At 39.5% G+C, this 27,876-nt stretch overlaps 1 protein-coding gene across 3 annotated transcripts; it reads left to right on the top strand.

Annotated features, from left to right (window-relative positions):
- The first annotated feature begins 4,954 nt into the window (after positions 1-4,954).
- Positions 4,955-27,039, top strand: LOC139754750 (BAG family molecular chaperone regulator 1-like). 3 transcript variants are annotated; one of them, XM_071672510.1, is made up of 5 exons: positions 4,955-5,087; positions 12,478-12,604; positions 15,702-15,878; positions 18,520-18,708; positions 26,603-27,032. In XM_071672510.1, the coding sequence occupies exons 2-5, from the start codon at positions 12,485-12,487 to the stop codon at positions 26,720-26,722; spliced, it is 606 nt and encodes a 201-aa protein (XP_071528611.1). In that variant the 5' UTR covers positions 4,955-5,087; positions 12,478-12,484; the 3' UTR covers positions 26,723-27,032. The 3 variants fall into 3 exon arrangements, with proteins under 3 accessions (XP_071528611.1, XP_071528610.1, XP_071528609.1); XM_071672509.1 differs by lacking the exon at positions 4,955-5,087 and adding an exon at positions 7,948-8,308 and having other exon boundaries at positions 26,603-27,028; XM_071672508.1 differs by lacking the exon at positions 4,955-5,087 and adding an exon at positions 11,436-11,815 and having other exon boundaries at positions 26,603-27,039.
- The last annotated feature ends 837 nt before the right edge of the window (positions 27,040-27,876 follow it).

Genomic DNA, 27,876 nt, shown 5'->3' on the forward strand with positions numbered 1-27,876 from the left:
CCTCCTCCCCTCCACCAAGAGTGATTAGACACCCCACCAGCTGTCCCTCATAGCACACTTACATCCAAAAGTCTATATATAGCACACTAGCCAGTAAGAATGCCCTTTTACCATTAACCCCACTCACATAGGTACGTACCTCTTTTGAAAACCTGGTATTCCTAATCACCGGCCCTTCTCAAGCACCCAACTCCTCAAGCTGTTCATCATTTACATTCACAAATAGTATGCTCCCCTGTTATACCCTCAACTGCCACATCACCCATCACAGTTACTTAGTCCATCATGATGCTGCAAAAGTACTCAGCTCCTTCAAGAAGAAATCATCTACAGGCATCAGTAAAACCTCCACCATACATCTGTGCACTCTATGTGCCTTATGCTTCCCCCAACCTCTTCCTTTTTTTCCCCTCCCTCACAACCACGTACTTGAAAAAGAACTCTTGAGTTTGTGTCCTCAATCACTTTAGAATAACACTATAATGAAGTAAAGTAGATATGTAAAAGCACAGTCCACTAAGGAGATGATTCGCTGGCTGTCGTAACTAATGAACATATTCAGTTCCTCGGGACTCAAAGACAAATGGAAATCAACAAAAATAACATTATATAACAATATCCATGTAAGCGAGCTTTATTAAGATTATTTTATTATTAGTTTTGCTGTTACGTGGGCCTCCACCCCCCTCCGGGATTTTCTAGGACCCACACCCACGTCTTTAGCTGTATGGGTGATTCCAATAGGGTAAATCTAGAACTAGGATATTGACGTTAACACGCACAATTCGTTATATATATATATATATATTATATATTATATATATATATAATATATATATATATATATATATATATATATTTTTTTTTTTTTTTTTTTTTTTTTTTTTTTTTACTATTCGCCATTTCCCGCGTTCGCGAGGTAGCGTTAAGAACAGAGGACTGGGCCTCCGAGGGAACATCCTCACCTGGCCCCCTTCTCTGTTCCTTCTTTTGGAAAATAAAAAAAAAAAATGAGGGGAGGATTTCCAGCCTCCCGCTCCCTCCCTTTTAGTCGCCTTCTACGACACGCAGGGAATACGTGGGAAGTATTCTTAATCCCCTATCCCCAGGGATAATATATATATATATATATATATATATTTTATATATATCACAATCACCACTGGAAAGAAAAGGAGTTTCGTTTATTACATCCTCATGTATATATCTATATATATATATATATATATATATATATATATATATATATATATATATATATATATATATATACATATATTATGTATATTATGTATGTATATTTGCGTGTTGGGACGTATGTATATAATGTGTATGGGGGGGGGCCATTTTCTTTGTCTGTTCCTTGGTAACCTCGCAAACGGGAGAACAGCGACAAAGTATATATAATAAAAAAAATACATATATATATATATATATATATATATTTATATATATATAAACTGGCTTCTCTTGAATTATTAGAGAGATTTAGGAAGATGACATAGTCACACCTTCCCAGCTGGGGTTCGGGGACAACGAAGAATATCACGTTTGTCGACTTTTCAAATCATTTACCATCTACTATTTACATTGATTATCAAAACAATGTCACAGTATAATACACCCAAATTCCATATTATATGTAAATCTTTCCTTGGAGATTGTCAAGAGAGAGAGAAAAAAACGAAATTTACTGGAAATGAAGAAATTGAAAGATGTTTGAATGTCAGTTCTTCGATAAGTTCCGTGTACCAGTTGATGTTAAGTGACCATCGAGTAATTAACCACTTATCTAACGTGTCTGATCACCAGGTTAGTGTACCCCTTGAGTATAACCATGTATCTAACGTGTCTAAGGACCAGGTAAGTGTATCCCTGAGTATATCCAGTCACCATTAAGCACAAAGGTATGGCCGGCAAGTGGGTAAGGCAATGGCTGATCAGTTTCATATTTGCTGAGTTAGTGGATACACAGACCGCCAAGGACCACATTTATAGGCAGAGACAACTCAATAATAGACTTTTATATGAACTATTATTTCAAGCTAAGGATTCCGTCTTACATAAGACTGATCACTGTATATGATGGTGGCGTACTTCATCCTTAGGGACTCGAAGTGCTGTAGGATACCAAGGATCCTTTAGCACACTTACGGGCGTAGGATATAAACCTTGAGTGCCATTATTATAAATTACTCTAAATAGGGTTGATAAAAATTGCGGATTGATAAAAAAAAAAAGGAGAAATTTTGTTAAGGAACTGATGTATGTTAAGAAACAATCAGCCATCGGTAAGTCTGATAGGCAAACCATCATGTCTTGTTATTGACTACCTGGCCCAAGCACTGATGACATTATCAAAATGCAAATTAGACTTTTTTTGAGACCAAACAAAAGAGGACAATGAAAAGTAACACAAGAGTTCCTGGATGGGCGAAAATCTAGGAATCGTTTCAAAAAATTTCGCTCCTTGGGCAAATTTTCCGGAAGGGCCCATGTATATACGTGGATATAAATGATAATTATCCTTATGATAGAAATGCTCACAAGGAATATTACAATTCACATTTCTATACCCAAAACGGCCATAAAGGTCCCATTTTCTTGGGGTAAAAATGGCCTTTTTACTCTTGTGAAAGAAAAGCCTAGCCACTCCAGCTACCACGGTATAACAATGCTTTGACGTAATGGACAAATGAATCCTAGAAAACACACTTCCAGTCTATATTATTGAGAATTCAATCGTTCACTTCCTCACTGATGGTTAAGGTAATTCAAGAAAGGTGAGGGATGTCTTACATAGGATCCTGGAGTTAATCCTTGAATGTCTATAGGATACTGGAGTTAATCCTTCCCAAGCAGCGTGATGAAGTTTGGATAAAGGCATAGTGTTCAGTAAGAGTCAGGTCTGTGGTTTATTGCAATTGTGGTTCTGTGGATCATGCATTCCCCCATCCTGACAGCTGATGGATTTGTATTGTCTAAAAAATTTGTGAACTGTTACACACTGATTCGAAAGCTGCTAAAGAAACTTTGAATCACATGAACCCTACTGACAATGTTAACATGATTACAAAGACAATTTAATCTGCTCCTTAATCTACTGTTAGAAGGTATATGTGTTATTCCCAACTGGGGTTCCTAGCCATGGAGGTTCTATACGGGAATAGGGTTGCTGAAGGTTTACTGAAACAAGGAACACTTAAAAATACGGTCGACCAACGAATCCCAGGCGACTGTGAATCAACTGAAGGAAAGATGTCTACCAACCTCCTGTCTTTGGCGACATGACTAGCACTTTAATTTTAGAATGTTTATTGATCGTTTTTCCGCTTGATTGGCTGACTGCATGAATGCAATGGGATAAAGGTAATTGTTCAAACTACAGATATACAAGTTTGTTGAGTATTCCTGGTAAGTTCTATGGGAGGGTATTGATTGAGAGGGTGAAGGCATGTACAGAGCATCAGATTGGGGAAGGAGCAGTGTGGTTTCAGAAATGGTAGAGGATGTGTAGATCAGGTCAACGTTTGCTTTAAAGAATGTGTGAAAAAATATTTAGAAAAAACAGATGAATCTTCACTGTGGCATTTATGAATCTGGGGAAGGCATATTGAGAGGGTTGATGGAGATGCTTTGTGGAAGGTCTTTCGAGTATATGGTGTGGGAGGAAAGCTGTTAGAAGCAGTGACAAGTGTTTAATCATGTAAGGCATGTGTACATGTAGGAAGAGAGTGATTAGTTTCCAGTAAAGAATAGTTTGCAGTGTAGTGTAGTGTAGTGTAGTGTGCGATGTCAACGTGTTGTTCAGTTTTGTGTGGTGTATGGATGGGGTGGTGAGGGAGGTAAATGCAAGAGCCTTGGAGAGAGGGGCGAGTATACAATCTGGTGGGGGATGAGAGGGACTGGGAAATGAGTCAGTTTTTGTCGATACAACACTGGTGGCGGATTCGAGTGAGAAAATGCGAGTAAAAGCAAAGGTTATTAGGTTCAGTCGGGTTGAGGGACAGATGTATCAGCTCAAGAGGTTTGGGCCACTCTGGAACTCAAACTGTCTGCACCATCCTTAAAACGGTAATATTAACTCAGTACTTCCCCCTCTGTATCCCTTATACACTGAACTCTTCCTAAAGGATGATTATGATGTACCTTAAGACCTCTATATCTCACGGACACACATTAAAACATCCCTAACTAATAAATATAAATTTAAATAAGCACTACTGCCTCGCCATGTTACGGCAACATGAACACTATAACACGCCGGAGTCTGTTCTTTGTTCTTCACGAGCGCATTTCTCATTTTATATATCCGTTCTCGCTGGTGGCTTCACACAGTCACCAGGAGAACCCTTTTACCCAGGGGTGGAATGAACCCGTCTCATATATAAACGCCCTGGGTACATTATGAGATGTTCCCTTGGAAAAACGCAGCCACACCCACACACACCCACACCCACACACACCCACGCCCACGCCCCTGTACCCGTGTTAGCGAGAAGGCGTAAGGTCTCCCCACACATACACACACAATGACTAGATAATCCTCAAAGGAAAGGTGTGTAGCAGGTACAAGAAAATCACACGCACAGGTACTCATAGACACTACCACACTGCCCATCCTCACGTCCATCCTCAGCCAGCCTCGTTGAAATATTTTTTTACGATTCGCTTAGAGGAATCCGGTAGTTAATGGGATCCCGCTATGCCCTAAGTCAAATGGACAAACTCCCCTTCGCTTCCCCAGAGAATGTATCACTGTCCAGGGAAGAAAAAAATTCACAGCGTTCTACTACAGTACCAACTCTTTCAATAATGTCTCTTTTGGATAGCCTAAATTTTTTTTTCACCCTGCCATCTACGGTGCATAGTGACGTCATTCATTGTACGACATGGTAGTACATAGTCCTTAATTTGAACGTGTACGGAACAGATTTCAAAAGTGAGCAGTACGATTGCATGACGGCTGGTGGCTGGTGGTGGTGGTCGAGTGTGTGACTTGCCTCCTAAGTAGTGTGGTCAGCCAGCCGCTCATACAGACGCACACACACGCGCCAGCCGAGACCCGCTCCCTCCCCCGTGACACAGTAAGTGGAGTGTTTAACCATTTTATATTATTTGATACAGCAACTTCAAGTCAGTGTGTGTAAGTACATTATATTGTAATACAATGGTGGCTTAGTTTTTCGACGTATTGGATTAATCACATTGGTTTCATCGTATTTATAAATGCTACTTTGACATGTTATTCGTTATAATTTCTTATCATTATCCCGTTATTATTGTATTTTTCTGTGTTTATGATTGCTAATTAAGGGGTGGAGGAGGTCAAATGAACCAATGATTGCTAATTAAGTGATTGGGGAGGTGAAATGAACCATCTTAATGTTAGTAATATATTCATTGAGGAAATTAATGTAACTTGCAATTTTCAGATGAATGTATCATACAGTTTATATACGAATGCATCCTGATTAGTTGCTTATTTTTTTCTACTAAATGTTTAATTTGTCAAGAATTAATTTACTGTTTTATATAATACTTGAGCCCAGGATTGCATGTATGACTCCCTTTGTCGTGAGATCCAATGAGAGAGACGGCTTTATGCCGGCCGTCTGGCCTCTCGTTTAAGATTTGCTAATGACTGTATTATTCTAAATTGTCTGCCGCGTCTGCTGCAATATTGATAAACGTTGATAGCTGCCTAAATTAGCAGTTCATTTTGAGATACTGAAATGTCCAACTGGTGTAGGTTACCACTTTATTTTGTATGGTTTTGCATCGTTCCTCTCCCGCCCCACTGCTGATTTCATTTCCTGCCATTTAAGTCTATACGTCATCGCTAATATATTCCTCCTTCCAAGATGTCTGATTCTCTCCACCAGCAACAAGGAGACTTGTCCTCTACTACACCATTATTTCCGATCCTTGTTCTTCTCTTTTATGTCGATGTATGAAACACCCAGACTTTCCTATCTTGGATGGATAGACTTTCTTGGAAGAAAAAAGAAATTGGCCTCTTATAACCATTGCCTTCAACCTCTGCTGTCTCTTAAGAAGAAATATCTTTGACACTCACTTTCCGAAGTACTTGGAATTTTTTATTCCTTTCTGATCACCAGTAAAGATTTTGCAGTGCTAGGCCCACTGGTGATGTGTGGAAGCCATCTCTGCTCCTCTTTTTTTCTAAGTGATTATGGAATATATATTTTTTCTTAAGGAGACAGTAACTGCTTTTAGAATGGCTACGTTCCAGCTCTCAGAGGAACTTAAGAGTCAGAAGTAACATAATTTTAGTTCATTTTTCAGAATCGTACCGAGATATATATATTTTTCGAGACTTTATAATGAGCAAGGGTCAGCGGGTTTTAGGTACAGTTGTGAGAGCTCAAAATACTCAGTTTTTAGAGAAGGAAGTCAGTTGGCAGGAGAGAGAGAGAGAGAGAGAGAGAGAGAGAGAGAGAGAGAGAGAGAGAGAGAGAGAGAGAGAGAGAGAGAGAGGGTTAACCGAGTGAAAAATAATAAGGGATGCTTTGGGTGTACTGGGCAGAAAGGAGGACTTGTGGGGCATGGCTACCATCCCCCAATGATCGAGAGAATCCTACACCATCTGGGAGAGTGTGAAGGGCATGACTTTACAGATGTTACAGAGCCGAGAAGGTGTTTTAGGTGTCTGAGGTTTGGATATGTGAACGCCAGGTGCACACAGAGGGAGAAATGCGGGGTTTAGCGCACCAAGCAACACCCAAAATGGAGCTACAAGGACACATGGCTAGCTAGTCTCCGTCCCCCACTGCTCGGGGGAGAGGAAGGAACTCGGAGTGTCACGCCCAACTGTGGCTGACAGAATGTATTCTTACTGATAAACTGGCTATGGCTATTGGCTGCCCCTGGTATGATGAGCACTAGCTAGTTCCCCAGTCTACTGAAGTCCTTGGCCGCCCCTCGACAGTAACTTTCTTCTCTACAGATACCCTATCTGGTGAGACCAAGGGAGGCCTACTCTATCGTTCTTCCTGCTCTTTTACGCAGCCACTGGTAGCTTCATGCTTTCGTGAACATAGGCATTTTCTCTAGCATTTTCTGTATAGCCATGACTCAGGGTTTTGTAAAGAGTGACAGAGAGGCATTACACTTCCAAACTTCTTCCCGAGTATGAAATGAGCTTGCTAGTTATCATCTTGCCCTCAGAACTTGAAATTTAGAGGATCGCTGCATGATACATCAGGGTGAAATGTGTCCTGGGGATTGTTGGCACAGAAGATAACATCAAGAGGATGTTTGAAGTCTATCCAGTCACATCCGGCCGGAAAGAAATTCCCCCATGACATATGACTTGTCTCGTATTCTCCCTTCAGTCATATGTTCGTTTCCCGTGCATCAAAGATTCATTTGACAGTTGATCATTGCTATAGATGATCAAGCAGATATTCATCTCAATTCCTTGTATACATTGACCAGTTGTTTATTTATATATAAATTACATGTCATACAACTTTATATTTGATTAAGAAGAGATAACAGGGAGGTACCTCACCTAGTTGGTACAAAGTGATTGAAAGGGAGTCATAAATGGACCAACATCTGTACATATGTCGTAATTTGAGGCTTATATCTTCGGCTGCACATATTCTTTAATAATAAGATATTAGTTCTTACATCACCATTCAACTGTAGGGGTTCAGTCTCCTCGCCACCATTTGGACTTCAATGACTTAAAAGGATTATCTAGAAACCTGAATCTCGTTTTCCTTAACATCTGTATCTTTCATCAGTGGTGGTACATCTTCTTTCCCATTATACTTGTTTCCAAAGACCCAGGGGGAAACCCAGGGAGAGAAATGATGAGTATATAACAATTGAAACCATCCAAATTCTAAATCCTGTGTCTTTAGTTGTGTGCAACCAGGTGGTACCTATCTGTTCCAGCTGTCAACAGATGGCAGCATATGCCATGTCAACAGACACTGTATATATACACACACATACACACAAACACACACACACACAACGTTGAGTATAATCACATACGGGTCATTTATGGGCCTTGCGTAACACACGGCAAACTAGCCACTTAAAGTTCCCCCACCCTTAAGTACGACGCGTAGTGGAGCGGTTGGGTATTTTTCCCCCCACTGTAGATATCGTGTTATTTTCCCAAGTGGAGGGAAAGTGCGTGTATTACAAAAGTGGAGAACTAGGAAAGGTTTCTCTCTCTCTCTCTCTATCTCTCTCTCTCTGTCTCTCTCTACGGGAAGACTGCAAACTGCAGTGTGCTACTTGTGCTCTGCTGTATGTGGTTGTTTGGGTGAGTCACTGTCCTTGTTCAGTCTTGCATGTGTGGAATAATGTGTGCTTGTTGTTGTTGTTGGCCAAGCCAATTGGCTTAGTATGTCTAGGAAGGCTACCCATAGTTGCTAGAAAGTGTGTGTGGTTTATTAACCCCAATTGGGGTGGCAGCTGTTACTCGTCACCCCAGAGCTAGCCGAGTGATGAAGGTGATGGAAAACGTGGGTTTAAACACGGAAAGCCATTTTCAGATATGATCAAGAGCCGATATTAACCTGTTCTGACCTTCTCAAGGAATTAAACACCTGTCATGTTGAGTTTAATGCCATAATCTTTATTGATTGATGGATATTAACGAAACTCACATCTTGTGACACTCTCCTGCTTGTACAGTATGGTACTGGTACATTAGAATGGTGCTGAGGAAAATTCTAGCTGTGGGACACATTACAGCAATCTTAGGAACGTCATCAGTTTTGTTTTCAAATGATAGACTGCTGTGTGGAGAATTTAATAAGCATACGGGACCCGGGTTTGTAAAAATATATCTCATTCTGCCGCTGTATGTATTTTGACAGCAGGATTAGCTAATAGTTTTTTTACTTTGTGAGGCTGATTAACCTACTTGTAGGTTGAAATACCTATAAATCAACAAAACTTACGAGAACTTAAATTCCTGCAGCAACTGAGGTTGCTCTGTTTTTTAATCGCTCAGTATGTACAGTACCAGTATTCATGTATGCTGTGTCTCAACACATGGTCAGGCATGTGGGCTAAGAATGCTGTTGTGTAGTGGAATCTCTCTATGTGCGAACACAGTGGAACCTACAAGACCTCACCTGATGTCGACTAGTGTCTGAGATCTTCCTTGAACTTCATATCTATGGCTAAAATGCACCATCATCCTTCGTGGCTGTTGCCTAATGCCACATTGTGAAGTGAATGTGCTTATAACACTTCTTTGGAATGGAATCTAGTTGTCTGTACTCTAATATTGAGAGAGCCCAAAAATGATGTAAACACGAGACCCAAATGAACATTTTTTCAAATAACATTTGAGACTAGATAAAGCACAGCTGTTTGGAGAAGTTATTTGAGGTGTTCATAAGTTTCATTGATTACTGAAGTTTATTACTTACCTTGTGCTGATTAACCCCACATTTCCCTGATTTTATAGAATTTCCCACTTTAAATTTTTATTATTTAGAATAAGTTTAGGTAATGACCCAAATTATGCTCTGCCAGTCTTATCATATTGTCTACACAGTACAGTTCGCTATCATTATGAGAAGACAGTTAAGGATATTCAAAAGTCATTTTTCAATGCGCAATTTAGCTGAAATTTTACCATTAGAACTGTCTATCGTAAGTCATGATGATTTATTCCTTAACTGCAATTATAGATATCTTGTAACTGTTTGGGGCATTAGAGATGAGGGAAAATGTGGGGTTAGATGTGTAAGATAATGAAAATCTTATATATTTTCATACTTGATTTGCCTTGATCACTGTTTCCTGCATCAGCCAGGAAACAGACAAAGAATGGCCCATCCACTCATACACATATGTATACATAAATGCCCATGCATGTACATATACATACACAGCCATATACACATATACACATTTACATATTCATACTCACTTGCCTTCATCCATTCCTGGCGCTACCATGTCCCACAGGAAATAACATCGCCATCCCGGCATCAGCAAGGTAGCACCAGGAAAACAGACAATAAAGGCCACATTTGCTCACACTCAGTCTCTAGTTGTCATGTGTAATGTACCAAAACCACAACTCCCTATTCATATGCAGGCCCCACATACCTTCCCATGGTCTACCCCCAAACATTTCATATGCCCTGGCTCAGTCCATTGACAGCACATCGACCCTGGTATACCACATCGTTCCATTTCACTCTATTCCTTACATACCTCTCACCCTCCTACATGTTCAGGCCTCAATTGCTTAAAAACTTTTTCACTCCATCATTCCACCTTCAATTTGGTCTCCTGCATCTTCTTTTCCCTCCACCTCTGACACATGTATCCTCTTTGTCAATGTTTCCTCGCTCATTTTCTCCTTATGTCCAAACCATTTCAACACACCCTCTTCAGCCTTCTCAACCACACTATTTATTTTATATATATATATATATATATATATATATATATATATATATATATATATATATATATATATATATATATATATATATATATATATATATATATATAATATATATATATTTTTTTTTTTTTTTTTTTATACTTTGTCGCTGTCTCCCGCGTTTGCGAGGTAGCGCAAGGAAACAGACGAAAGAAATGGCCCAACCCCCCCCCCCATACACATGTACATACACACGTCCACACACGCAAATATACATACCTACACAGCTTTCCATGGTTTACCCCAGACGCTTCACATGCCTTGATTCAATCCACTGACAGCACGTCAACCCCTGTATACCACATGACTCCAATTCACTCTATTCCTTGCCCTCCTTTCACCCTCCTGCATGTTCAGGCCCCGATCACACAAAATCTTTTTCACTCCATCTTTCCACCTCCAATTTGGTCTCCCTCTTCTCCTCGTTCCCTCCACCTCCGACACATATATCCTCTTGGTCAATCTCTCCTCACTCATTCTCTCCATGTGCCCAAACCATTTCAAAACACCCTCTTCTGCTCTCTCAACCACGCTCTTTTTATTTCCACACATCTCTCTTACCCTTACGTTACTTACTCGATCAAACCACCTCACACCACACATTGTCCTCAAACATCTCATTTCCAGCACATCCATCCTCCTGCGCACATCTCTATCCATAGCCCACGCCTCGCAACCATACAACATTGTTGGAACCACTATTCCCTCAAACATACCCATTTTTGCTTTCCGAGATAATGTTCTCGACTTCCACACATTTTTCAAGGCTCCCAAAATTTTCGCCCCCTCCCCCACCCTATGATCCACTTCCGCTTCCATGGTTCCATCCGCTGACAGATCCACTCCCAGATATCTAAAACACACTTGATTGCCTTTTCCCACTTTAACAAGATAGCACTAGAAACAGACAAAGAAAAGCTGCATCTGCTCATATCTGTTCTTAAGCTGTCATGTGTGTGATGCATGGAAACCACAGCTCCCTATCCACACCTAGGCCCCACATACCTTTCCATGGTTTACCCTAGATGCTTCACATGCCTTGGTTCAGTCCAGTAACAGCACACTGTCACCTGTATACCACATCATTCCAATTCACTCACTCCTTTGCAATACCTGTGAACCCCTCCTACTCAAATCACACCATAACTAGTGACTAACTCCCAAATAGGAAAAGTTTCACCATACATCGTACCTCACAAACTTATACTCATAGATCCTTTCCTTCCCAACAAACATGACATTGACAAAACTTACACATGCAGTAATGACTCAACCATTACTAAACGACTGCCCTCACAATCATATTTTAAACTCCACTCTACCAGATATACACCCACTTAAAACAACATTCCCCAGGTGTGTATGGGTTACAATTTCTCATGTATTTTTAGACACCATCCATTTTTACAACATTATAATCAGTGCACAAGGTACACCGTCTGTACAAAAGATGCTAATACTTACTCTTAGATTGTTGTGTACTCTCCTCACACAAACAGACACACATCACCACACTGTGATCATGGTCAGGGGAAGCAGCCAGCTTCCAATGTGCTGTGGAAACTCCATGAAAGGGTAGAAAAGTAAGTGGTTGTTACACAGCAAAAGAAAAGTCACAATCACTAAGGCTGTGTTATCACCAGTGGATAGAAACACTTTCGGTCTCACCAAGGAACTTCTCTCCTAAGAGGAGTCCATAATTCCCTTACTTCTGATTGGAGTATATCCTTCAAGCTGCAAAAGCCTTGTTGAAGGGGCCCGGGGGTTAATTAATAAATGATAGGCACATAACTTCTATGTATGTTGAATGTATACTCATGTATTTTAAATTAAACTTGTTATTATTGATACAAAAAAGTATGATAATCAGTCTGATGTATTTAATTATTTAGATATATCAGTTATGGCTGCATGTCTTTTTAGTAGATTTTGAGCACTCATTGTTATTTTCTTTACTTCTGGTGTAAAATTTTTCTTTAATGAAAAAGTCTCTTACATCTTCAAAACGGACTTTTCAGGCGATTTATGAAATCAAATCCTGCAAAAATGGGAGATCAAGAATATCCCATTCTTTTATGTCATGGGCCGAACAAATATGAAGTTGTTGTTTGGGGTGCCATGACTCTTGGTGAATTGACACTCAAGGTTAGTGGCTGTTTTTCATAATTTTGAATATTGGTAGGATCTCTCATAGCTTAAACTATTATATATCTTCAAATTTTGTCTTAATCTTAACTGTATTAAATTATGCTAACTTTATTCTTTTGAATGTTGACATTATTTTTAGATAACAAAATTTTGCACTTGTGATTTTGACTAAGTGTAATCTCATGTAAACTGAGAGAGTTAAACCTTATGTTATGAAATATACTAACCAAAAGTTTGCATAGCAGTGACGAGTTGTTAGGGAAGCAGATTGATCATCAGTTTAGAAAATGAAAGGTTAACCATGCCACGAGTATTATATGTATTTTAATCTCTTCATGTGCAGTGAATTGATTTTATTCAGATAATATCTTTTCTTTTTGTCTCAATACCATAGTGGATAACAAAACAAGTAATTTTTCTCATGATATTCTTTGGGGCTTTGTTTGATCCTATAACATACTTAATGTCGTCATCAAAGAATCTAATTACACCTCCAGGTTACACCCAGATAATATTTAGATTAACACTTTGGCTGATGAAGCAGTGACCCCACCCAGTACCTTTTCAGTGAACAAGGCATGTACAACTAATTGTGTGCCACATGTAAATGTGTATGATGATTATTAGATTTTTATGTTCTTTTTGGTATTTTTTTACCAACAATATCATTACAGCTAGTGTGTTGAGATACATAATTTTTATGACAACTATCAACTTTTGATGCTCTTAAGTTTCACCTTTTTTCTCTCCTCTGCAGTGTGTTCCACAAGCAGTGAGATATTCCATAGGGAATATTGGGCCAGGATCATTCTTACCCTCATAGAATTATTGAGAAAGCTCTCATTTGATCACCATGTTGGGACATGTCTTCACCGAACAGTAATTACCTTGCCTCCCAGGTCCCCCAACCCCAAGTGGTCTGCATATCTGCTCCTCTCTCCAGGACTTGTATTTGCTTCCCTTACCATCCCATCCATAAACAAATTAAGCAGTCATACAGTGCTTGCCAATGAAGTTGGCACAATGGTGCTGTAGCACAATTATTAAGGATAAACGTGAAATAAACCATGAAAATATGTATTCGGTACCAACTAGGGTATTGGTTTTCCTTTCCTCTTTGGATGTTCCTTAAAATGACCTGGAATTTTATCATTAAGGTTCTAAAGCCATTTAGGGTCCATCTTTGCCCAAATTTCAAGAATAGCCACCTCCTGCTTGGGTAACAACAAAGTATCCCTGTTATGTGATCTGAATTTTTGAAGTGCACACAAGTTTTATATTGGTTTCAAGTCCAGTGAATTCTGGGCCAGTCACCCAAAAACTCCACCTCACAGTCCTGAAGCCAATCAGTGACTAGTTTAGCAGTGTGGCAGGAAGGCTTATTGTGCGTAAGTACATTGGTCTTGCGCTTTTAATGAATCTGGGAGATGGTCAGCGCTTTTAATGAATCTGGGAGATGGTCACACAGTAGTTCGAGGTAACTATTCCTATTTATGATTTCAATCTTTGGCAACACTACAAGGTCCCCAACACCTTTATAACTGAACATTTCCACACCGTAAGCAAAGCAGGGAACTTACTATGCTTGCAATGTTCTTGGGATCAAATGGATCACAGTTTGGTTACTTGCACCTATGCCCTCAACAGTCACATGTTAGAGAAAAGGTGGACTCCTCACTCCACAAGATACTTCTGAACTGTGCTGTATCTAACACTGCATGTTTCATGTAAAAATTGACTCTTTTCTTCTGGTGCCTGTGGGTTATGAGCAGTTTGGGATGCAGCCTGCAGTTCTGCTACTTTAGGTTCTCATGTAAGTGGGGTTGTATTGTCCTTGCTGACACATTACTGAGCAGTCAAGTTTTTTCTTTTAATTCTTTTGCACACAAGCATGGATCTGCAACCACATTGTGTTTAAGAACATTAAGAGTACATGGAGAGGTTTTTCTTGCCTCCCTAAGGCATTTCACATGGGTGGTGTAGCAGTGCCACTGCCATCATTAAATTTCTTCACCCGTCATTGTACTGATCTGAAGCTCACACTGATGGTATGAGAAACTTCCTTAAGTTGTTTATTTCTTTTGTAAAGTGAAGCTGTACAAGCTATTTTGTCACTTAAAAGGTGAATATTTCCAACCATTGTAGGTGGTAGAGTTTCAGTAAGGGGGAAAAGAAAAGTAAATCCAGGGTATAAGTGAGGAGTACAACAAAACACTCCTGCCTCCAACAACTGCTAAACTGTAACTGAGGTAAGTTCATGTGGTACGGCAGCATGAACATGTAATTGCCACTGCTCGCTAGAGGGTGCCAACTTCATTGGTGGACACCCAACACTGTTTTAGATGGGGTAAAGTAATTTGATGTAGGTAGTATTTGGTAGGCAGCTACCAACCAGAGAGATATATTACTGGTACTATCCACCTAGGTATTGGGGGTTTAGTGACAGCTCTTTTGTGAGTGAGCACTTCAGCGATTGTCAAGTTGCACTTCCCTAACCCAGGTAGATGTCTTTTCTTTCTGCCTCACCCACACATGGACTGCTGGCATTATTTCTACAAACATACAGTCTTTCCATGTTGCATATAACACTTAACAACTCTTTACTCACGCAACTCATTCTACGTAACTCAAGAATTTTCCTTTGCCTTTTGGTAAAATGGTAGGAAGAATACAATGATAGTAGGTAGGAACATTAGACAGGGGCATTAGGCAGAAGTAGAAGATGAGAATATTAGATAGGAATATTAGATGGGAGCATTAGGTAAAAGTATTTGGTCTGAACATTAGTTAGAAACATTAGGTAGTAGTAAATAGAAACATTAGGTAGGATCTTCTGAAAATACTGCAACTAGAGTTGCCCTCTGCTAGTAGCCTGTTAGGGATGTGGCACCAAAGGCTAAAAAGTGACACTGGAGTTCACCAGTTATGGAGACTCTTTTGCTATGGTCATCTATATAGATAGATAAGATGATTTGTGTTCTATGATTGGCACAAACCCACTTGTGCCACCTTCATTTATGCACACTGTATATGTTATCTCTAGATATGTGGATATTGACACACTTATCATAAAAGACTTCTTTCATTATTGCAGATAGAAGCTGCAACCCATATTCCACCCCCAAGTCAGAAGATTATATTCAAAGGCAGGAATTTAACAGATTGTAATGTGACCTTAGCTTCTTATGGAATAGGGCCAGGGTCAAAGGTGATGGTTCTCGGCAAGAGGTTTGATCCAGAGGAGGATGCTAATTATCAGGCCATTGTTCAGGTAAGAAATTAATTACTTGCACATATAGAGAAGCTTTTGTGGTGTAAAGTATGGAAATATAAGAGTGAGATGTGAGGAAATATCACTCACTGAAATTTTTAGAGTTCCGTATATGTAAACATGTTTCAGATGAAAGAACATATACTGTTCCCATTGTATGCTTGGACCCATTATATATGGTTACACTCATGTATATTTTATCTTTTTGATGCCACTTTCAGAGAATATGTGATTGGTTTCATTCATATGCGGTAAGCCATAACCCAGCTATATCAAATGTCAGACCCCTCCTTTCATGCTTTAACTGCCTTATGAATTTTGCCTCATTTCTTATGTAATACCAAGGCCAACAATATCAGGGCCAAAACATTTGCGTTTGAGAGATGTTTTCTTTAACCTAACAGTGTTGCATCCAAGTTACTGCTTAACATGTTGACTACTGCAAGATTTACGAAGACTTATTCTTTGGATTGTTATTCTCATGAAAAATTTCTCTGATTTGCAATTGTAAATTCAGACATTGTTAACCCTGTCTTTGGAGAAAAAGTATGCAGTACACATACCTAGTAATAAAGAAGCAAAATGAATTTATTTATCCATTTATTGTTCGAGTAGTGTATTAATGATATAACAAAATGTTTTTTGATAAGAATTTAGCAATGAAAACTAAAAGCAAGAACCAGAATAAATTTTTCGATATTGTTTTCAGTTTTCATTGCTACCTTTTACCCATGTCATATTGTATAACATCCAAAACATTGTTTACAATATTAGTTTGATAAGATTTTTAAAGTAGTTGTAAAACAGTGTATGTTTCATGTTGTTTTTATTTCATTATGATTTTTAGTGTATAAGTTGTATATATCGTCAGTATATCAAAGAAGAGAGATGACCAAGTGCAAGACTGGCATCATATCTTGGGAAGTACCCTTGGAGGGTGTAACACCAGAGCCTAGGCACCCCATTTGGCTAGGCTATACCCATACAATACCAACAAAACCTCTTTTTCAGTAATGAAGAAATTTAGTGGAAATATCTGATTATTAAAATACAGAAAGATTATATTTGAGAAAAGAACTTTTCACTAAAAAGAAGGAACATAGTTATGTGAATTGAACTTTTAACTGAATCAAAATTTGTTGAATATTCAACATTTAACTGTTATGGCTAGCAACTTGGTTTAACTTGTTTTTTTCTTGTCAGAGACCAGCAAAGGTGATGCCTACATACTGAGTATTAATTGATATTTCTGTTATATTGATATTTTGGTAATTTACTAAGATATTATCATTATTAAAAAACTGTTAAATCAAAGGCATTCTTATAATTGTGACGATGATGGTTGGAAATATTTCTCGTACAGTATGATCATAATCATGGCAGTAACTTTGACTGAATATGTTTACTGAAAGGTGTCTGTTCAGTATAAAGTATCACTTCTATCTGATTATATCTCTGTTGCCTATTCCCTTGGGGAACTATCATCAAGGGGTTGGCCACGACAAAAAGAGTCACCACTTATCCTTGTCCTTACATGTATCCCTCACGCACACCATTCCATACATTCTTTCCCCATTTCTCTCCCTTTAGTATTCTTCCATTTTTATTTCTTCATGTAATAAGTGGTCTTCCTTTCACACCAACCCCTTTAATTGTCCTGTCATATGCTCTCCATGTAAACTCTCCATCTTTCATTCTTTCCAAATGCCCAAACCACCTCAAAGTATCAATTAATACTCAGTATCTTTGGGGCTCCTGCACCACTCAGGAATTCAGTGAGGCCCACCTGGTGGGACCATAGATCACAAAGTGAAGTGATGTTGCTTTCACTTTTTTCAGTGTGAGAATACTGTGCTGTAGGACTAGGAAAGTCAGATTTGTTGGCAGCTTCACCTGCTGGACTTTTGTTGGTCTACTGCACCTATGCAGTACAGGTCAACTCTTATAATTTGAGAGGTGTAAGATATTGCAGCAATTTTTGTGTTAGGTTATTAGGTTAAGCAGGGCTGAGGGACGGGTTAGCTGGGGTGCGAGTTTGAATGGAAAAAAATTGTAGGACGTGAAGTGTTTTAGTTTCCTTGGATTGGTCATGGCAGCAAATGGAATCATGGTAGTGGAAGTGAGTCATAGGGTGGGTGTGTGAGGGGATAAAGATTTTTGGAATGCACAAGATTGCATGGAAAGTGAGATCTTTATCTTGAAGGGCAAAAATGGGCATGTTCAAAGGACTGAACCAGGGTATATGAAGCGTCCAGGGTAAGCCAGGGAAAGGTCTGTGGGGCCTGGTTGTGGAAACGGAGCTGTGGTTTCAGGGCATTACACATGACTGCTAGAAAATAGATGTGAATGGCTGTGGCCCTTCTGTTCCTGGTGCTACCTCACTAGTGTGGTAAGCAAGGAGAAGTCGATACTTGAGGAAAATTTATATATAGTATTACTGGGAATACTGTCCTTAGTTTGAGCATATCACCTTCATTCAGTTGGAAAATGCTTTTTTAGCCCAAGTTATTTTGAATTCTCAATTCACAAAAACGGGATGAAAGAAGACTCAATTTTTGCCATCTTGAACTTTGTGACTGTTTTTTCCATTGGTGTTTTAGACTAGCTGATCCACTACCTGTAGTTTCTGATGTATTTTCAGATTGAGCAGTCATGTAGCAGAGTAGAAAAAACACTATGTGATATCATCCCACAAGTTGATGGGATATCTGGTGGGTACCTAGAATCTCGACTGTGTGGAGAAGCCTTGTGCAAACTGAGGAAACAGCTTCTAGGAGTGAATGAAGAGTTTATGCGTCTGTTGGAGCAACTGGATGGTATATCATTTGAGGTATAGTATACTTATATGTTCACCATATCATTTATGTTGTTGTATAACGAAAGGTTAAAAATGGGAGAATTCCTTGGAGTGGCTTGGACAACAGCTGGAATATTGAACTTTAGTGCCTTATCCTTAAGATGCCACAGTCAGAGGGCAACTGTAGTGTAGTGTTTTTAGAGGTTCCTCTCTAATGTTCTTACCAGCTACTTCTACCTAATTTTTTTTTTTTTTTTTTTTTTTTTTTTTTTTATACTTTGTCGCTGTCTCCCGCGTTTGCGAGGTAGCGCAAGGAAACAGACGAAAGAAATGGCCCAACCCCCCCCCCCATACACATGTACATACACACGTCCACACACGCAAATATACATACCTACACAGCTTTCCATGGTTTACCCCAGACGCTTCACATGCCTTGCTTCAATCCACTGACAGCACGTCAACCCCTGTATACCACATGACTCCAATTCACTCTATTTCTTGCCCTCCTTTCACCCTCCTGCATGTTCAGGCCCCGATCACACAAAATCTTTTTCACTCCATCTTTCCACCTCCAATTTGGTCTCCCTCTTCTCCTCGTTCCCTCCACCTCCGACACATATATCCTCTTGGTCAATCTCTCCTCACTCATTCTCTCCATGTGCCCAAACCATTTCAAAACACCCTCTTCTGCTCTCTCAACCACGCTCTTTTTATTTCCACACATCTCTCTTACCCTTACGTTACTTACTCGATCAAACCACCTCACACCACACATTGTCCTCAAACATCTCATTTCCAGCACATCCATCCTCCTGCGCACATCTCTATCCATAGCCCACGCCTCGCAACCATACAACATTGTTGGAACCACTATTCCCTCAAACATACCCATTTTTGCTTTCCGAGATAGTGTTCTCGACTTCCACACATTTTTCAAGGCTCCCAAAATTTTCGCCCCCTCCCCCACCCTATGATCCACTTCCGCTTCCATGGTTCCATCCGCTGACAGATCCACTCCCAGATATCTAAAACACTTCACTTCCTCCAGTTTTTCTCCATTCAAACTCACCTCCCAATTGACTTGACCCTCACCCCTACTGTACCTAATAACCTTGCTCTTATTCACATTTACTCTCAACTTTCTTCTTCCACACACTTTACCAAACTCAGTCACCAGCATCTGCAGTTTCTCACATGAATCAGCCACCAGCGCTGTATCATCAGCGAACAACAACTGACTCACTTCCCAAGCTCTCTCATCCCCAACAGACTTCATACTTGCCCCTCTTTCCAGGACTCTTGCATTTACCTCCCTTACAACCCCATCCATAAACAAATTAAACAACCATGGAGACATCACACACCCCTGCCGCAAACCTACATTCACTGAGAACCAATCACTTTCCTCTCTTCCTACACGTACACATGCCTTACATCCTCGATAAAAACTTTTCACTGCTTCTAACAACTTGCCTCCCACACCATATATTCTTAATACCTTCCACAGAGCATCTCTATCAACTCTATCATATGCCTTCTCCAGATCCATAAATGCTACATACAAATCCATTTGCTTTTCTAAGTATTTCTCACATACATTCTTCAAAGCAAACACCTGATCCACACATCCTCTACCACTTCTGAAACCACACTGCTCTTCCCCAATCTGATGCTCTGTACATGCCTTCACCCTCTCAATCAATACCCTCCCATATAATTTACCAGGAATACTCAACAAACTTATACCTCTGTAATTTGAGCACTCACTCTTATCCCCTTTGCCTTTGTACAATGGCACTATGCACGCATTCCGCCAATCCTCAGGCACCTCACCATGAGTCATACATACATTAAATAACCTTACCAACCAGTCAACAATACAGTCACCCCCTTTCTTAATAAATTCCACTGCAATACCATCCAAACCTGCTGCCTTGCCGGCTTTCATCTTCCGCAAAGCTTTTACTACCTCTTCTCTGTTTACCAAATCATTTTCCCTAACCCTCTCACTTTGCACACCACCTCGACCAAAACACCCTATATCTGCCACTCTGTCATCAGACACATTCAACAAACCTTCAAAATACTCATTCCATCTCCTTCTCACATCACCGCTACTTGTTATCACCTCCCCATTTACGCCCTTCACTGAAGTTCCCATTTGCTCCCTTGTCTTACGCACCCTATTTACCTCCTTCCAGAACATCTTTTTATTTTCCCTAAAATTTACTGATAGTCTCTCACCCCAACTCTCATTTGCCCTTTTTTTCACCTCTTGCACCTTTCTCTTGACCTCCTGTCTCTTTCTTTTATACTTCTCCCACTCAATTGCATTTTTTCCCTGCAAAAATCGTCCAAATGCCTCTCTCTTCTCTTTCACTAATACTCTTACTTCTTCATCCCACCACTCACTACCCTTTCTAAACAGCCCACCTCCCACTCTTCTCATGCCACAAGCATCCTTTGCGCAATCCATCACTGATTCCCTAAATACATCCCATTCCTCCCCCACTCCCCTTACTTCCATTGTTCTCACCTTTTTCCATTCTGTACACAGTCTCTCCTGGTACTTCCCCACACAGGTCTCCTTCCCAAGCTCACTTACTCTCACCACCTTCTTCACCCCAACATTCACTCCTCTTTTCTGAAAACCCATACTAATCTTCACCTTAGCCTCCACAAGATAATGATCAGACATCCCTCCAGTTGCACCTCTCAGCACATTAACATCCAAAAGTCTCTCTTTCGCACGCCTGTCAATTAACACGTAATCCAATAACGCTCTCTGGCCATCTCTCCTACTTACATAAGTATACTTATGTATATCTCGCTTTTTAAACCAGGTATTCCCAATCATCAGTCCTTTTTCAGCACATAAATCTACAAGCTCTTCACCATTTCCATTTACAACACTGAACACCCCATGCATACCAATTATTCCCTCAACTGCCACATTACTCACCTTTGCATTCAAATCACCCATCACTATAACCCGGTCTCGTGCATCAAAACCGCTAACACACTCATTTAGCTGCTCCCAAAACACTTGCCTCTCATGATCTTTCTTTTCATGCCCAGGTGCATATGCACCAATAATCACCCACCTCTCTCCATCAACTTTCAATTTTACCCATATTAATCGAGAATTTACTTTCTTACATTCTATCACATACTCCCACAACTCCTGTTTCAGGAGTATTGCTACTCCTTCCCTTGCTCTTGTCCTCTCACTAACCCTGACTTCACTCCCCAGACATTTCCAAACCACTCTTCCCCTTTACCCTTGAGCTTCGTTTCACTCAGAGCCAAAACATCCAGGTTCCTTTCCTCAAACATACTACCTATCTCTCCTTTTTTCACATCTTGGTTACATCCACACACATTTAGGCACCCCACTCTGAGCCTTCGAGGAGGATGATCACTCCCCGCGTGACTCCTTCTTCTGTTTCCCATTTTAGAAAGTTAATACAAGGAGGGGAGGATTTCCGGCCCCCCGCTCCCGCCCCCTCTAGTCGCTTTCTACGACACGCGAGGAATACGTGGGAAGTATTCTTTCACCCCTATCCCCAGGGATAATATACATATATATATACATATACACACACACACACACACACACACATATGCACATACACACACACACACACACATACATATATATACATATGAAAAATGTAAGAAACAATTTAGAAAACAAACTTTTAGCTTGAAAAAAAAAAAAAAAAAAAAAAAAAAAAAAAAAAAAATGAATGTCACATAATGGTTCAACCTCTGGCTTTGGAAAGGAAATGTACAATTTATTCACACAAACGTCAATAGCAGTTCTCATCAATTTCACCACTGTGTCAATAAGCTTCAATGTCTAAGCTACATTTTTCTCCAACTTCACTATTTTCTTGTCAAAAACACCATGCATGAAAACTATCACTCCATTAACACAACTATAAACATTTACTTCCCCTTTACAAGTTCTGGGGAAGTCTGTCTCGATACACTGCGGCGAGGCGACGCGACGCTGACACAATCACTGTCACAATATCACTTCTGCCTCCTCAAGTCAATCTCTCAGCCACAGTGCAGGCCTTCATCGTCGAAATCGGTCTTCTACCTAATATATCTACCTAATTTTTCTACCTGATATTCTAACCTACTACTTCTACCTAATGGTTCATCTACTGCTTGTACCTACTACCTCTACTTAATATTTCTATCTAATGCTCCTGTCTAATGTTCCTACTTACTATTACTTACTATTGCTCCCACCATTCTGCTAGTGCATTGCACTCACCGCATTGAAGTCTAGTTACGAAGAATAAGATGTGTGAGTTAAATGTTGCCAAGTGCTATATGTGACAAGGAGGGATTGTATGCTTGTGAACAGATGCTAGCAATCCACATTTGGGTGAGGCAGAAAGAAAATAGCCGCTTGGATCAAAGGAGTGCACTGAAGTGCTGGCTCACAATGCAGCCATCACCAACCTTCCCAATACCCAACAGGTAATACCGGTAATATACTTCCCTGGTCAGTGGCTGCCTACCAACTTCTACCGACCAACACTATCCAACAATTGAACCCTTACCCCATATATCCTTGACATATCCCATAAAGCACTCCATTCTACTGTCATATGCTTTCTTTAAATCCAAAAAGCTGCATACTGTTAGATATTTTTCCACAGCCATTTTCATTACAAAAATCTGATCTACACATCCCCTACTTTAAAACTCCCTTGCTCTTCACTGATTCTCCATTCAGTCACTTCCATCATTTTGTTGATCATCCTTCTTGCATACACTTTTCCTGGTGTATTTAACAGTCTTATTCCCATATAATTGCTACATACACCCTTAGAACCTTTTCCTATAAATAAAGGAATAATGATAGCTTTCACTCTATCTTCAAGGACAACCTTTAATTTCCATTTTAAATTACATATCAGTTGCATCCACTCTATTACACTTTCTCCTCCATTTATCAACAGTTCAGCATTAATCCCACTCCAGGTGCCTTTCCTACTTTCAACCTCAATATCATCTTATTTTTTTTTTTTTACATCCTTTCTTGCTTTAGTTCCCCGCACTTGTATTCTTTTCCTTCCATCCTCATTTCTGTGCGTGTAACAACTGCTGCCTTACCTTTTCCCACATTCATCAGTTCTTCAAGTTACTCTTTCCATCCTTTTACTTCCTCCTTTTGATTCAGCATCACCTCTTCCGTACTTCTTATAATTAGCATTTCCACTCTTGCATCCAGTTCTTTCCTTTTTCACCTCCATCCAGTACAGTTTCTTATTTTCCATAAACTCCTCATTCAACATCCTACTATTTCTTTGCTTTCCTCTGTCAGCTTAACATTCTGCTCACACATCTTGTATTCTTCCCTCCTTTGTTGAACTTCCGTTGGTACATGGCTTTCAAGCTCTCTACCATATGTCTTTTTCTTCTCTTCCACAGTATTTCTAAACTTATTCATATCACCAAGTATTTCCCTTTTTATTGTTATATCTCATGACCGTGTATCCAACTACCACTTCTACAATCTTTAACAGTCTCTAAACGTTTTAAACATCTTATTGACACATGACTGCATCCCTACATTTACTGTACTTCTGTGTTTAACTTTTGGTTACCCTTCTTTCATACTCCTCCCAGGATTCTCTGTCATTCATCGTCTTATTTGCCAACACTTCTACCTCTCCATTCATCATTTTACCATATTCCTACTTCTCCCTGATCCTCATCCCCACAAGAACTGCAAAATGGTCTGAGTCTCCAAAGAATGCTCTCACAACTCTTGCATCCAATAAGCCTTTCTCAACCTTTCGTACACTGCCACATAGTCAGTCAAACCTAGCCCAAGAACTGCTGACCATAGACTTGATTGTAATTTAGATGGTACTTAATGAGAACTTACAAACCACGAACTGTGATAAGACAATCAAATGGAGAAACTATGCTTTCCCTTACTATCACATCTCATCCTTTGTTTTCTTTTTGCCTCATAGAGACTTTGCACTTGTGGAGTGTACCATACTCTTACAGTGTTTATTACAGGATAGGTATAGTGCTGTTGTGTCGTTAGTACCTGTTTTTGAAATTTTTTATATATATTAAATTTCAGAATCCCCCAAAGTTTCCCCATAATTCCCAGCCAGCAGTGCATCTCCTTTTAATACATGGGTTTCTATGGGATAATATGCTTCACTTAACAAATTTTCACATCATAATGGCAGCTACCATGGAATGTAACCCCTTCTTAAATTAAAGACCAGAAGTAATAATCAGCAGCTGTGGGAGTTCTTTCTGCAACAGTCCCTGTTGGCTTTTTTGTTTTTCTTTATGTACTGTAGACTTATTCACACCAAAATACTTTCCCACTGCAGATTCACTGTTATATGTAGCCAGAGTCTAGAACATTTTTCTCTATTTCCCTTAAACTCATCACCATCTGCCACTTTTTTAGCAGACTCTCCTTCTTATCTTACCTTCTGCTTAGGAGGAATGATTAAGGGGAGATGATGAGCCAAAAGATAGCACAAGTTCATGATAGTGAGACTAGAAGTTCATCGAGGTTTTTGTGGTGTGGATGCTGCCGTGAAAAGGAGGGACAGGGTGGGTGTTTGTAGTGAGATTCCCATGCAGCAAACTGAATATCAGCACATGCATGCCATTCTCTTATGCATCTGGTGTTGATGGTAGCATAGGTATGGGCAACGTGTTGAGCGCAAGGTGGTGAGGATTGTAAATTCATGAATACTGGAGTCACTGGGTCATGAATTGGGAATAGGCACACATTTACCAGTTTGCATATTCTTGGAATTCACAGAAAGTAAACTCTTGAATACAGAGGGTTAACTGTAGTTCTAAAGTTTCCCTTGAATCATTAGCTACTCTAAATGTTATTGTCCATCAGCGAAAGTATGGGTGAGAGAAATATCTGTATAACTCTGCAGTGCTTATGGATTATAATTGACTGGAGACCCTGTTGTCTTGGATCTTGGATAGTGCATGACATCTAAGTAATCTTGCAATTACCATGTTCATTGTGCATTTTTGATAGGTAGGTATGCTTCATTAATGTCGAGTGAAAGTTGTTTTTCAGTGAAAGTCCTATATAACCTCTTGAGAGCAAAGTTCTTCACAATTGCAATTTCTCTCTGGGGAACTCTGATACTGGTTGATGTGTCAACACTTTATAGTTTTCAGTCTGTACATACTCTGTTTACGACCTTTATATGATGGTGAGTTGTAGGTTTTAACATAGATCAATGATTAAGATCAATATTAAAGCAGTGAATCTGACCACATTATAAATGATCAGGCAATACTTTTGGTATATGAATGACTTGGATGAAGAGATGTGATTTATATAATGCTTCCCAAAGGGAAGGTAGCAATTTACACGGAACCATATCACCTTACCGAGTCATCTCCAAATCTAAGTCATGATTTAGTTGATGTATGTTCTTTTGGTGCAGATGATGTTGAAGGTGCAATGATCATATTTTTCTTTGATATACTGTATAAAGTAATAAGAAAAATAGTTTTCTAAAAGTTGTTCTAAAAGTATATTCATCATTTTTGTTTGCATAGAAAGGTGTTAATGACTAAATAATGTGCGTTGGTTTAATGACCATATTTCAAGTTTACTGAGAGGATTTATTTAACATAACATACTGATTGTTGTGATAAGCTTATAGAGAGCTAAATAGCATGCATGAGATGCTTTACAAAGATTGTTTTTGGATAGATTCATGAATTTACTGGGTTTCTGTATTTTTCTCAGTAGACGATTCATGCTGATCCTCTTCCAGATACCATTCTCAATACATTTCTGCAGTTCTCTGAGATGGATGTTTCTTTTGAAATACTTTATGAATAATGTTATGAAATGATTTATTGAAATGAATTTTTATTATTACAGGAGAATCAAACTCTGGCGAGACAAAAGCGCAAGTCGGTCGTAAAGAGAATCCAGCAGTCGATGGAAAAATCTGACCAAGTTCATGAAAACATCAATCAACTTAGACTAAAATACACTTAGTGATTATGATATATTGCATTTACTGTGATTTCATGCCAGATGTAGAAGCAGCCTACATGCTTTATTCTCATACATATTTAGGTGAAATATGGTCCATGATCAGCTGTATGGTGGATGAAGACTAAACTACTTCTGTACTAGGTTGTTTTAGAGTATGCCTTTACAAGATTATGGAAAAATAAAACAAAAACTTATTTTCTTCCTCTAGAAGGTATGTATGTACAGCTGTTCATAAAAGTAGTTTATATTTTTTTTACTTAATCATATATATATATATATATATATATATATATATATATATATATATATATATATATATATATATATATATATATGTATTTTTTTTTTTCTTTTCATACTATTCGCCATTTCCCGCATTAGCGAGGTAGCGTTAAGAACAGAGGACTGGGCCTTAGAGGGAATATCCTCACCTGGCCCCCTTCTCTGTTCCTTCTTTTGGAAAATTAAAAAAAAAAACGAGAGGGAAGGATTTTCAGCCCCCGCTCCCTTCCCTTTTAGTCGCCTTCTACGACATGCAGGGAATATGTGGGAAGTATTCTTTCTCCCCTATCCCCAGGAATATGTATATTATTATTTTTTATTTTGCTTTGTCGCTGTCTCCCGCGCTTGCGAGGTAGCGCAAGGAAACAGACAAAAGAAATGGCCCAACCCACCCCCATACACATGTATATACATACACGTCCACAAACTCAAAATACATACCTATACATCTCAATGTACACATATATATATACACACACAGATATATACATATATACACATGTACATAATTCATACTGCCTGCCTTTATTTATTCCCATCGCCACCTCGCCACACATGGAATAATATCCCCCTCCCCCCTCATGTGTGTGAGGTAGCGCTAGGAAAAGACAACAAAGGCCCCATTCGTTCACACTCAGTCTCTAGCTGTCATGTAATAATGCCCGAAACCACAGCTCCTTTTCCACATCCAGGCCCCACAGAACTTTCCATGGTTTACCCCAGACGCTTTACATGCCCTGATTCAATCCATTGACAGCACGTCGACCCTGGTATACCACATCGATCCAATTCACTCTATTCCTTGCCCGCCTTTCACCCTCCTGCATGTTCAGGCCCCGATTGTGGTTTGATCGAGTAAGTAACTTAAGGGT

This window comes from Panulirus ornatus, chromosome 17 (genome assembly GCF_036320965.1).
Source record: "Panulirus ornatus isolate Po-2019 chromosome 17, ASM3632096v1, whole genome shotgun sequence".
Lineage (NCBI taxonomy): Eukaryota > Metazoa > Arthropoda > Malacostraca > Decapoda > Palinuridae > Panulirus > Panulirus ornatus.